At 42.4% G+C, this 13,718-nt stretch overlaps 1 protein-coding gene across 4 annotated transcripts in view; it reads right to left on the reverse strand.

Moving 5' to 3' along the window:
* Window positions 1-192: 192 nt before the first annotated feature.
* TBL1X (transducin beta like 1 X-linked) overlaps window positions 193-13,718 on the reverse strand; it is a 130,195-nt gene continuing 116,669 nt past the window's right edge. For all 4 annotated transcript variants that reach the window (XM_083437477.1, XM_083437476.1, XM_083437475.1 and 1 more), the window contains 9 exons: window positions 11,650-11,713; window positions 11,440-11,537; window positions 10,189-10,249; window positions 9,245-9,366; window positions 8,329-8,403; window positions 8,013-8,140; window positions 6,784-6,949; window positions 3,399-3,500; window positions 193-2,743 (listed from right to left, as the gene is read on the reverse strand). In XM_083437477.1, coding sequence (XP_083293603.1) covers window positions 2,717-2,743; window positions 3,399-3,500; window positions 6,784-6,949; window positions 8,013-8,140; window positions 8,329-8,403; window positions 9,245-9,366; window positions 10,189-10,249; window positions 11,440-11,537; window positions 11,650-11,713 — 843 coding nt within the window. In that variant the 3' untranslated portion in view covers window positions 193-2,716. The remainder of the gene's footprint in view (window positions 2,744-3,398; window positions 3,501-6,783; window positions 6,950-8,012; window positions 8,141-8,328; window positions 8,404-9,244; window positions 9,367-10,188; window positions 10,250-11,439; window positions 11,538-11,649; window positions 11,714-13,718) is intronic.

A 13,718-nucleotide genomic window follows, 5' to 3' on the forward strand; every position in this document is an offset into this window, starting at 1 on the left:
CTTTTTGGAGCCTGAACGGCAGCTGTGGGCTATCTCTGGTCCACCAAATGTTCCTCAACTACAATCCCCAACAGCACCCGAAAGCATGGCCAATGGCCCTGGAAAGTCGAAGAAGGAAGAAGCCACAGTGCACCTAAGGAAATAGGCAAATGTTAATGGCACAGGAAGAATGAGAAACAACTCACACAGAGATTTCTAATATCAAAATATAGCAATTTATTCAAGACACTGAATATGATCTGTTGATTCTCTCCTTGAAACAAACAAACTACAACACACAAGGTGATTTGCTGAAAGAGAGTGCGGGTTTGTGTGTATGTGTGTGTGTTTATAAGAGGGGAGTGGGTGTACAGACAAAACGGGGTGAGGGGAGATGTTGATTCAACAGAACCCGGGGAAATGCTGAAATGAGAACCAAGCCCGGCTTCAAGTCTGACACAGACAATAAAACTTCAGAAGCCAGAATTCAGACTTAATCAGTGAGTGGCTGAAGTAACAATTCTGCAATTGACAAAGAACCGCATTTTTTTAGAAGGCAAAGAAGAAAACAAGAGAATGAAACAAGGACAAAGTAGAACACCCCCCCCCACAAAAAAAACAACCCTTACATTTGACAAAGTGCACTTCACTTGGCTCTAAAGTTAGTTTTTAAAATAAAAAATAAAAATGCAATCTCATATATGTCTTGGGGGACTAATATGCACTGAACCCTAGAAATACTGGGCTTTTTGATGCCCCATATAAGGAACCCAGTGTATACCAAGTTAAAGATGCAGTATCCCTCTCTCCCTGGGAGCTTGCTGGTCAATTCAGGGTGCTAAGCGTCTCCAGAGGCAAGTTCTGTAATATGTCAGAAATGTTTGTGGAGAAAGGATTAGCTCTTTCAAAATTCCAAAAGCTATTTGTTGGCTTAAACCAGTCTAATCTTATTACCTCTTACAGTGCAATCCTATGCATGTCTACATTACTCAGATACAAGTCCCACTGGGTTAAATGGGACTTACTGCTAGTTAAATAGGGGTCGGTTTGCAGATATTTAATACCTTGGGCAGTTGAGCAGCAGTTTAAAAAAGTAAACCCACTGTAGATCTCCCTAACTTAGCAGTATTTGTAAACAGAAATAGTCAGCAAATAACAAAGTTCTCTCTCTACACTCTGTGAAACGCTAGACATATTACTCAGAATAAAAATAAAAACAATTACCCATTTTGAATAAAATGGCAGAATTGGGCATTATTCAACGTGGAAATATTTTCTGCAAGAAATGTGGGATTTAAAAAAAAATGTTGAGAGTTATCTGGATATATGACTCAGAAAAGAAGTATCTATTTTTAAAACTCTAACCTTCTGAAATAATGTGACATAATTGACATCATTAAGACTTGTCAATTAAATTAAAAACATGCAAAATATTCCCCCCCCTTTAATAAGATTTTATTTTACAAGAGAAGCAATGTCTGGTTTCTTTGTTTTTGCAAATCGCCTTTCATGAGGAGGAAATAAAAGAGATACTGCATCTTTAAATCTGTATCAGATTCCATTCAAATTGGGGTCTTCTTTGTTCTGAATGAGTAACACAATCCAGTCTACATCTGGTAGAGATTTTAAGCTTCTAAAATTGTGTTTCAACATAAAAAATACTTCTCTTTTTTTTCCAAAAATACACTGGGTTCTTTCTTTTCCTAAAAAGTCATCTTTCTCCTGTAAAAAGCGTTCCCGGCATTGCATTCTTACATAAAGCACTTATTACACAATTTGTTGAAAGTGCCCTTGAGACCCTAAGATCTGAAGCATGGAAGTATTAAGAGAAAGAAGAAGCTGGGAGAGAAGAGACAAGAGCGGAAGGGGCAGGTGGGGTGGGGGGAGCAGAAAGAAGGGGAGAGAAAAAGTCTGTTAAAACTTTTCATTTTGCCCACCTGGCTGCATTTTCTGCGGGCACCAACGGAAAAAAGCAAAACAAAACAGACGAACAAAAACATGGGCACAATAAAGAAGGAAAAGAAATTCAGTTCAAACCTACTATGCCTGTGATCCTCAAAGGCTATCATATTCCAGCTGAAAGGGGGGTGGGGAGGGGCAAACCCATTGAACAAATAAAAGTAGTCTAGAAAATAGAAAGTGTTGTGATTACAAAGTCGTGTGTGTCATCAGTACAAACTGGTCTTTGAATGTCCTTTGGGAGAGCAACGGTAGTGTCCAGATTGGAAGGGAAAAAAATACAAGACCACATGGAGGAGGATTCTTTTTTTCTCTCTCTCTCTCTCTCCCCATTTTGGTTTATCAAAGCATTTTGCTTTATAGGTTTTCTTTTTTTTAATTATTATTATTTTTATTATCATTTTTGGCACAGCTTTTCCTCTTCTTTTCTGCAGCCATCAGAGCGAGTTCTCAGAGACCCAAACCAAACGCTACGGGGTCTTAGCTGGTGGTGGCCTCTTGCTTCCAAAGGCTGAAGGTTCCAGGTGGAAACCATCCCCAACCCCTCCCCCTACGTGATTGTGTCTTAACTCCACGGTGAAGGTTATGGACAAAACATTTTGCAGGCTTCTGCCGCCTGGGAGAGTTGCCTTTGTTGTACACTCTGGGGTCCCCCCCGCCCAGTTTCTGTTTGTTTCCCCTGTTCTTGCAGTTCTAGAGATGTTAAAAAATAGTTTTGAAGAGTGCTTCTACCCACACATTCAATGCTGGTCCATTTGCAAATTTTCTTCTAAAACATTTACTTTCGCAGGTCTAGAACACAAACCTAGAAGGCAGAGAGAGAGAGGTGTAAAACGATCAAAAAACATTGTTCGGATATCTTAATATTGTTCACTCGTAATTGCACGGTAATAATTGTATTTACAATGATCTGGGCGATCCAGCAGGGAATATTGAACAAGGGAAAGGTATCACAATCAGAAAGGTTCAGTTTGCACAGTCACCCAGTTACAGGTCCTCTCTGCATGCTGGAGAAGCAAACATATGCTCCTAAAACACACACTCATGAGAAGGATCCTCAGCATGTGAAATAATGCAATAATCTTGGGAGTCCATTTGGTCCTTGGAGAACGCATACAACAGAGTAGCAGCATTCTTACATATCACTGCTTCTGCCATCTGTTATAAAACACCATCGAGAGCTTAAGCTAAGACATTAAAGGGTACTTCACGGATCTGTTAAGTCTCCCAGCTACAAAAAGCTCTGCAGGATGTTTCAAAAGGATGAAATCAGACCAAATGGTGTTCCTTGCTCAGAGGACATATGGAGATGTGAGTGCACTTAAACGCCACTGGATACTGCTCACTAACTCACAGATCTCTCATCTTATCACGGGGGGAGGACAGTTTTAACAACGTGGGAACTATGCTCATTTATGGGATAGGAACAATCACTGAAAATGAAGTCTGAAAAGACTCACCGATCCATCTGATGCACTAGCCCCCACTTTGTCTCCTTTAGCATTCCAGCAGACTTCAAATATTCCCCCAGTGCCTCTGTAGCTATGTACTAGAGTTCCGTTCTACAAAAATAATAATAAACAAATCACCACCACCATTATTATTGAGGCAGCAAATATTTCTTGCTCTGCATTGTGTGTGTGTGTGTTTCCCCAAGGTTTCTAAGAAATACACGCAAATTATGCTTGGATCAGGGGCTCGAAACTTCAGGCCCAAATGCAGCCCTATCTGGCCCTTGAGACTCGACTCTCAGGCTACACACACACACACAGAGACACACACACACACACACACACTCTTTCCATGCCACATCTCTCACTGGCTCTTCTGCAGGCCTCCTTGAGAGGTTTTGCCTTGCTGGAATGTTTCCTTGGGCTGCAACAATGCATTTTGCTTTCCGGGGTGGAGTGTGTGTGCACCTCAGGCTTTTGCATGGTTTGAAAGGTAGAGGAAAGGTAAGAGACAAATCTATTGCCCCGCCTACTTCTGCCACAGGCTCCACCCCACCACTGCATAGTTGTCAGCTTTTCCCCTTTCTTGTGAGGAATCTAATAATAATAATAATAATAATAATAATAATAATAATAATAATAAAATTATTTATACCCCGCCCTTCTGGCTGGGCTTCCCCAGCCACTCTGGGCGGCTTCCAACCAAATATTAAAATACAATAATACATCAGACATTAAAAGCTTCCCTAACGTTTCCCTTAAAAAAAGGGAAACGTTGACAGCTATGCACCACTGGCATGTGAACTCAGATTAGCCCTGAGAGTGTGCTCCCTGGCGCTGCTGTTGAGAATGAAAAGGTCAAATCCAGGATATTGGGGGAGGGGGAGAGTCAGCATAGAAGCATGCAGGCACAGCTCATTTCCAGCTTCATAAACCATAGTTACATCTGAACCAGGGCATTATATTCCAAATATATGGAGAATATAATGCCCTGGTTCAGATGCAACTATGGTTTATGAAGCTGGGAATGAGTGCTGTGACCACATGCTTCTACGTTGCCCTCCCCACTCGTTCATGGTGGAAGATTAATGGCAGATTTTCCTAGATGAAACATCTTTTCCTAACCCGTAATAAATCTGCTTCCTGTCCTTCTTTAGGGGCAGAAACGGATTCTGTAACATAGGGTTCTACATGGATCCGTCCCTGATGTATAACTTCTAGACAGTATCACTGGGTAAGATCATTGGAATCTTCCTAAGAGTTGTGTCAACAAATGCCAAGGACATCCAGGCCTCTTTCTAAGGCTCAAAGCTGCTCGTTTGTTTGTTGTGTGTGTGTGTGTGTGTGTGTGTGAGAGAGAGAGAGAGAGAGAGAGAGAGAGAGTGCGCGCACATTTGTATGCAGAGGCAGCTGTTTCTCTCTCGGCTTTTAACGAAAAGTCGGACGAAGCTGAATCTAGATAAAAGTGGTTGCACTACACTGAACTACTCTTATGGCCAAACTATATACAGTGGTACCTCTGGTTAAGTACATAATTCGTCCCGGAGGTCCGTTCTTAACCTGAAGCACCACTTTAGCTAATGGGGCCTCCTGCTGCTGCCGCGCCGCTGGAGCACGATTTCTGTTCTCATCCTGAAGCAAAGTTCTTAACCTGAAGCACTATTTCTGGGTTAGCGGAGTCTGTAACCTGAAGCGTATGTAACCTGAAGCGTATGTAACCTGAGGTACCACTGTACATTATGCCAGCCTTTTCCAACCCGGTGCCCTCCAGATGTTCCGGACTACAACTCCCATCATCCCCAGCTAGCACATGGGAGTTGTAGTCCCAAACATCAGCTGAACACCAGGTTGGCAAAAGCTGCACCATGCTCAGTTATGTAGCATAGAGCTACATCTCTGTCTTTCCCTCTTTAATTTCAGGTTAAAGAAATCCCAATTGCCATAGGTAGAGAAGTATGTGAAGACAGAAGGTCCATTCCTTCCCTACATGCATTGCTATATGGGTTTTTTGGGGGGACAGGGGACAGCTTGTATTAGCACAAAAGAACGCTCCCCCTGGGGGGGAAAGCCCCTCATAGCTGTATGGTGGAAGGAATCTATTTTCATCCAGACTGGAGCTCCCTTCCTTGCACAATGTGGCCATACAGAATACCACATACATCTCCTTCCTTGACAACAATATGTTGATGCCAGAGGATCACTAGTACTATGAGAATTCTTTATTGTCAATAAAGCTTCATTTTGGTATCGTGGACTGTCTTCCTACAGCTCTATAATCTGAAACATCTGGCCAGTAAAACTGTGAAGAACTGCCTTCTAATTAAGTTTTATAACATCTGATGTAACAGGGTTGTACTTGGGTGAGTAACTTTGCTCAATAGCGACTGAAAGTGTCTTGTCCGCTACGGAAAGCAATGCTCTGGGTGCTTCTGGTGCAACACTGACTCTCATTTTGCCAATTCATTCCGCCCCCCCAAATTTGGAGTAGCTCACACCCACTCCAATTAGATATTTTAATCTTTGGATTAGACTGCATGCACATTTTGTGCGTAGTTAAGAAAAGGCGCACAAAACTCTCCTGCACTGTCACAGAATTTCTGATCCCGCTTTGCAATTCTCTCTCCCCACACCTGCCACAACTTGTGCCATAATAAATATGTTTAAAGCTCTTTGTTGTCTTTGGTGCATATAGCAAGGGTAAAGGTAAAGGGACCCCTGACCATTAGGTCCAGTCGTGACCAACTCTGGGGTTGCGGCGCTCATCTCGCTTTATTGGCCAAGGGAGCCAGCTTACAGCTTCCGGGTCATGTGGCCAGCATGACCAACCCACTTCCGGCGAACCAGAGCAGCGCACGGAAATGCCATTTACCTTCCCGCCGGAGCGGTACCTATTTATCTACTTGCACTTTGACGTGCTTTCGAACTGCTAGGTTGGCAGGAGCAGGGACCGAACAACGGGAGCTCACCCCGTCACAGGGATTTGAACCGCCGACCTTCTGATCGGCAAGTCCTAGGCTCTGTGGTTTAACCCATATAGCAAGGGTAGGGGACCGCATATGCCAGCAGCGGGTGGGGCTGGAGGAAAAAGCAGATAGAGCCACAATTGTGAATTTTTGCTTTGAGCAGGCTAGCTTCTGCACACACCCCTCTCCATCCTCCGTCCAGACAGGCGAGAACCATGCTCAGAGTTCAAGGCCACATTCCAGCAAAGCAAAACAGGAGGGTGGACTGTGGGCAAGCTCCCAGAGTCACAATAAAGATAACTGTACGGCTCCATTTGGCTTCTGGACCTGAAGCTGCCTAACCCTGGCAAACAATATTACAGACAAGCTTTATTTCGGTTAACATTATATCCAAGCCGTTTCCTCATCGCTTGGGTGTGAAATTTCCATACCTGAGTGTTCCATATATGGACACACTTGTCAAAGGACCCACTGGCCAAGTATTTTCCATCAGGACTAAAAGCTACGCTGTAGACAGGCTCTTGATGTTTGGTTAACATGTGAGTGCAGACTCCTCTTTCGACGTCCCACAACCGAACAGTAGAGTCGAATGAAGCACTATGGGAGACAAGCGACAGCAGAAGGTTCCAGGTACCGAGCGTTGTCAAGGTTCTAGCAAACTTCAGAACATTTTCTTCCTTGCTCAAGTGGCGTGCGGTCAGTGGACTAGGGGGACTAGCCTAGTCCCCTAGGTGTCCCCCTGGCGCCTCCTTCGCAAAGCCCGGGAAGCTTCTGCCCGGCTTAGAAAGGAGGCGTGATGCTCACACGTGCGATGTCAACCCCACAACCCCTCCAACTGCCCGCATAAACTGGCCCCTCTGGCCCTAACTGTTCGCCTATGAAAAATTTCACCACACGCCACTGAAAGTACCCATACATCATTCTGCGTGAGCACGGGCAGTGTAAGGTTTTTTAGGCTCCTAGAGAAACATTTAATTTGATCTCAACTCCCCACTTTAATTGCTGATTGTCAGCATTTGAGGGATTTTTTTGGAGGGGGAGTAAACTTGGGTGTTCCAATCTCAATTTAGCTATGGACTTGACCAGGTGACCCATAACTAACCTACCTCATAAGGTAGGTTATGGGAATAAAAAGAGGAGGACCCATGTATGGTAGACCTCCCAAACACCTTGTAAAAGGTACAAAAAGGGGAAAGGACCCCTGCACGGTTAAGTCCAGTCAAAGGCAACTATGGGGTTGCGGCGCTCATCTTGCTTTCAGGCCAAGGGAGCCGGTGTTTGTCCACAGACAGCTTTCCTGGTCATGTGGCCAGCATGACTAAACCGCAACGAGACACTGGCGAAAACCAGAGTGCATGGAAACGCTGTTTACCTTCCTGCAGCAGTGGTACCTATTTATCTACTTGCACTGGTGTGCTTTCGAACTGCTTGGTTGGCAGGAGCTGGGACAGAGCAACGGGAGCTCACTCCGTCACAGGGATTCGGACTGCCGACCTTCTGATCGGCAAGCCCAAGGTTTAGACCACAGCACCACCGGCATCCCTAAACACCTTGTAGGATGAGTGGGATACAAATGAAATAATCCCTATATACACAGTTAACAAAACAACGAAAAACTTTTCTGTTTATTTGAGCATGCGTAACACTGTTTCATTTTTACCTTGCCAACATAATATTAGAGTTTGGGTTGTTGGTCCCTGGTCCCGTTGGACTCCATTTGATAGTATAAATCTCTTTGTTATGTGCCTGAAGGTCATGTACACACACATCTTGCTTCATACTCCAAATCTATACAAAATCAGAGGGGAATAAAATCTGCACGTTAAATATTTTCTCCAGTTCTAGGAGAGCTCACCAAGAAATACGCATGCATTTAAGAAAGAGAACTGAAAAATGTAAATAAAGGCTGACATTTCATACAGTATTTCCAGCAACAGTTCTTTAAAATATGTTCCAAAGGCTTCAGCCACAATTACCTTTAATGTCATATCATCTGAGCACGACGCTAGAAGCATCCCAGAAGGATCCCATTTGATAGCATTGACCTCATTCTGAAATTTAAAAATAATTAAATTGGTGGCAATTCTGTATCAAACTGCACTGTACCTTTTTATCCAGAAGAGGGCCATCTGGGTTCAATTTATAACAGCAACAAATAAACTATTGCATGTTAAAATTATTGGTTTGGTTCTTTCATTCGTGAAACAACAGAAATGATATCTCATTAGCTAAACAGATTTATAGAGAATATTTTATAGGATTAAAATATAGCTTGCTGCCTTCTTTCAGTTTTATTTGCACGAGAGAGAACAAGTCCTCCTAGGGGGAACTGCCTGATACCAAGTCAAGTCAGACAACTGGTCCATTTAGCTCAGTATTATCTGTGCTGACTGACAATGGCTTTCCAGGACTCCAGAAAAAAAAGTCATTCTCGTATCTGCTTGGAGATGCCAGGGATTGAAGATGGGACCTGGTTCATGTAAAACATCTGCTTTACTGCTGAACAACTCCTCCCTCAAGCAAGTAACCTAAAATCATTTTCCTTCTGCCATTTGAGAAGGGAAAACTACTCACCAATAAGAATTCATTACAACACAATGCTATGCAGGTTTACTTAAAAGTCAATCCCATTAACCTTCATGGAGCTTACTCCCAAGTAAGTGTACAGATGAGTTTGTCGCAAGGACTTTATCATCCTGCATTTGTCATCATCAAAGTCTTGTTTTCTTGCTATGCTTCATTTGCATTTGTTCTTAAGAACAGTAAAACACACTTAATAGAAAGAAGAGGCGGAGGATTATATATATATATATATATATATATATCACCCTTGAAATGTTCCAATGGTCACAGCAGGAACTGCAATAGGTTAAAGGGGCCATGTAAACTCACCGTATGGCCTTGAAAAGTTTTGACTGGACGATCACAGCCTAGTCTGCATACATGTATGCACATGTCCGTGCTGCAGGATGCAAAAGTAGTGTTGTTCTGCCAGTCTACATCCAGAGCAGGGGCTGCAAAAGGGGAACCAGAGAAAGGCAACATGAGGACATCTTGCAAAGAAGCAAATAGGCAAGGCTCCTTTCCCACTTCCATATGATGACTGGCACTTTGATTCTAGTACCCCCGCAATGTCAGGAGCAGCATCCCAGGAACACCCGCATAATACCAATGTGTTGGGGTGCAGTGATAAGCATGCACCAAGATTCCCAAGATTCCCATTCCATCTCTCTCAATAATCAATTGATTAAGCTTCCTAGGTTGGATTCACCCAGGAAAAAGTTGAAAAGAGAACCTGCTAAAATTCAAAAAAAAATACACACAAGAGCTTTCAAATAACATAACAATTTTTACACATATTTGTCCTGATGCACAGAGCACATCTTGGGTAAAAGCTGCTTCACAAAAACACATTGGTGTGCCTACAAAAACTAAAGACGCGGCAGTACTGTATTTTCATACAGTAAAATATGGCGGGATCTTGAAGGCTACGGTGGGGTGGTCATGAAATCTTCAGTGACATTTTTCAGCAATAAAAGGCAGGAATCCAAAAGTGCTTTCTCAAAGTTGTCTTTGGTTCCCACCAAAGCATAATTCCAAGATGATGTCCTGTCCTGGGCTCCATCTATCAGGCAGGAACAATCAGCCAGGCTATGGAGCAGGGTCTTTTCAGAGATGATTGCTACTGTATGAAAGTATAGCATACCTTTTCTGAATTACTTAATGATCAACTGGTTTATTGTGATTTGTGCCTTAATTGCTAAAGCTTAAGCTGCTTTGCCTTTTGCTAAAATTAAAATGTTTAAAGAAATACATGGATGGCTAATTAGCCTTACCTGAGTGGAAAGGGAACTGCTGTTTAGCTTCTCCTGTATGAGCATCCCAAATTATTGTCGTCTACGTTGGTGGGGGCAGATAGGGAGAAAAAGACACACATTCAGTTCTGAAGAAAAGCAGGTTTCACTATGAAACACATTGTTGTTGACTGCTGAAAATTTTAGGCAAAAAATGCATTTGTTTTAATACAACACAGATAAGAAAATCTAACATAGATAATGAACTGTCCTTATTACACAGGGGAAGATTAAAATCAGCCTGAGTCAAAAAATGTTTCTGTAAGGAGACCAAATGTCAATTTCTTCAGTTCAGCAAATCTCTCAGATTCACACCAGAAATGATGGTGTATTAAGCCTCCTGTAAACTGCAGTGTTGTGTTGACAGGTGGTCCTTATAACATCCAGCGTGTGTTTAGGTGAATTTTATGATGCCTCCACAACCTGAAATTGATAGCCAATAATGGAGACATGGTAATGTTTGCATCACAATCGAGATTGATGCTACAGATGCTGCAGCAGAACAGGTCATATGATTTAGATCAGGTCCTTGGTTTTCCTCTACATAATTGAAAAGGTAAGTCAGCTTGGAAAATCTCAAGGTTTGCATAAGAAGATTTGCAGAAGCCCCAAGTGACTTCACAACATATTGCGCCGAGGGAAGCTGTGATTAGGCCCCTCTTGAAAAATCAAGTTTAGATCTTACACTTTGCGACAAGCAAACACCCTGTTTCCAACCATCCATTTCTAAGCAACGTAATGAAGTGAGTAACGGTCTCTCTGCTTCAAGCAGTCCTGCAGGAAACTAATTATTTGGATCCATTCCTATGTGTTTGAGGTTGCCTCAAGTCTGCTGATACCTTCCTCTCAATGTGTAGATAATGCAATTTGAACTACACCAGAACCCACACTTTGAGAATGAATCCACTATCAGTATACCTGATATTTTCCTGTGACATGTTTTTAGGCACTGGGAAAAACAGATGTGTACAAGTGCACATACACACGTGCATGAAAAACCTCTGGCAACGTTGAAGAGGAGAACTAACTATGCCATACAAGCAAACAAGCAGCCTGTTTCAAGGCAGGCTGCACATGTAACAGATTTACTATCCCGTAAGAAAGCAATCACTCAATTTGATGAAATCTAGGCTTTCCAAAACACCTCCCCCCCTCCCAGGTGAGCAGAAATAAAATTTTGCTGAATTCCCAAGAGCTATTCTATACTTGCAAGCTATGCACCTCATCACTTACTTTATCAACTCCAGCACTTAAGATGTAATTTCCCTTTTTGTTCCACTTCAGAGCAAAGATGGGCCCTTTATGTTGACCTAAGGTGCTTGCAAGATTTCCTGCAAAGTATGGAAGACAATAGTTAGCTCCTTCAAATAGCCTGGGAGTTGAAATAATTCAGCAGTACAAAACACCTAATTATTTGGAAACAGATACTGTTATAAATCTTACCATCTTCTGTCCATATTCTTGCAAAGCCATCATATGATCCTGTAGCCAACAGCGTCCCATCGGTCTGCAGGGATGTTAACAAAGAGAATCAAATGGTGTTTTTTGCAGGAGGCACACAATATCCTGAGTCAGCTACAACCCACTAACTCATCCTTCAAACCCTGAGTTTTCAAAAGCAAGCAAAACTAAGTGCTCCACTGAGCTAGAGCAAGCATCATTACTGGATTGTACCCAAAATTAAAGCCTGGCACTCCTGGCACCTAGATGGAAACAAAGACGGCTAAAGCAGCATTGCACTGTCAGAACAATTAAACCGCTAAGAAACAAAATTGTGACACAATTATTTTTATGAGGTATTTTAGCTGAGCTGTGAGATTTCCTTCCCTTACCCTGCCAAACATGCCAACAATCTATATTCCTCCCTTTTCCCTAAAGAAGACCACTGAGAAAAGAACAGAGCAGAACAGCTTCAATTGAACTTTTACATATATTTACTTAATTCCTCTCGGAGGCAGTAAGAATTAGAAATATGGGCTAAAGCCCTTCTGTTGGCTAGCAAGACTGTTCCGCTGCACTGTGTATTTTGTGTCTAGGCACTGCAATAAAGTTGTGTGTGTATATTTACTGATACAAAAGTCCCAATTAATTTTGATCATTACAACCATTAATTTCATTTTCTTTATCCTTTGAACAACAACTGAAAGATGACTTCATTAAGAGTCTTCATAGCTTCTGGACTATGTAATAAGCGCTTCCTAAAGTGCTTTACAGTTCAGTGCTTTACACACAAGAAACCAACACTTACTTACTTTATGCATTCATTAATTCGTACATACCCGAATGCATACAATCTATAGGCCACCCAATAACCGATGTTTTGGGGAGGCTTGTTTTTTCACCTGCCAAAATGTAACTGTTTTCAACTTCACAACTGGCAACTTGAGGAGGTCATAATTGCCTAATTGAGACCTCATCTGAACTGAACGAAGTGTGGAGTATCTGGGAGCATCAGATTCTTGAAGGCTAAAGTATTTCAAGTGGAAATGGCTGGGAATAAAAGCCCATTTCCCCAAGTTCACATGCATATATGCATTACGATGCTTATTTTAAAATATGTTTGATATCATGTCAAGTGATAAATAACCCCTGCCTGTGGCATTTGTTCTGTAATAGCTATTTCACACATGCAAGCCATCACCTGAAGTTGCATTTGTCAAGTGTGAACATTCATATGTGAACTTATCTGAAGCTCATGTATTGTAGAAAAAAATAGAGATATATAGTTCTGAAGAGGGGGACTTGTAGGCCGCAGACAAAGTGCAAGCAGCAAACTAAGAACAATCCTTGGTTATAGATGGTGGTTTATCCAAACCATGACCTCAGGTTTGGATATAATGCTAAGCCAAGCCATGGTTTAGGCCTGGGTAGCACAGTGGCAGCAAAGGGGCTGTGATACTCGCTCCAAGAACCCACACATTTGTTCAGTGCAAGCTTGGCCATTGTTTCAAACATTTTATACTTCACCTATGTTCAAATTCCCCTTTAGCCTTAAAGCTCACAAGCTGACTTTGGTTCTAGTCACTTACATCTCAGCCTAGCCTACCTCACACATTGGATGTGTGGATAAAAAGGGGAGGGAAGGAACTGTGTTTGCTGCCTCAAGGTCTTTGGAAGAAATGAGGGTTAACAGTGTAAGTAAAGAAAGCAACTCACATGTACATGCTGTGTGCTTTCTCTCCTGCGTGCCACATGTAAGAGAGTAAGCTGGTGCCTTGGTATTTAAGATGGTGCACCAGAAAGCTCTCGTTCAACAAAGAAGCTATGATCTGGAATGTTTCACGTGACTTGGAATGTAGGTGGAAGCAAGCAAGCATGAATGAATGAATGCAAGAGTGGATCACACTACTGGTAGAACACGCAAAGGAAGGAGAAATACTCCTAATGTATCTGGAACTCATACGCCAGAGGGCATATGAGGAACCTCTCTGTCCTTAAGTTGCACAATAAGCTTGAAAAGCAGAACCACAAATGACTCATGGATTTGCTTCTCAAGGCTTCCTGTTCAGTGG

Source organism: Podarcis tiliguerta (genome assembly GCF_965153285.1).
Source record: "Podarcis tiliguerta genome assembly, chromosome: 4".
In the NCBI taxonomy this organism is placed as follows: Eukaryota; Metazoa; Chordata; class Lepidosauria; order Squamata; family Lacertidae; genus Podarcis; species Podarcis tiliguerta.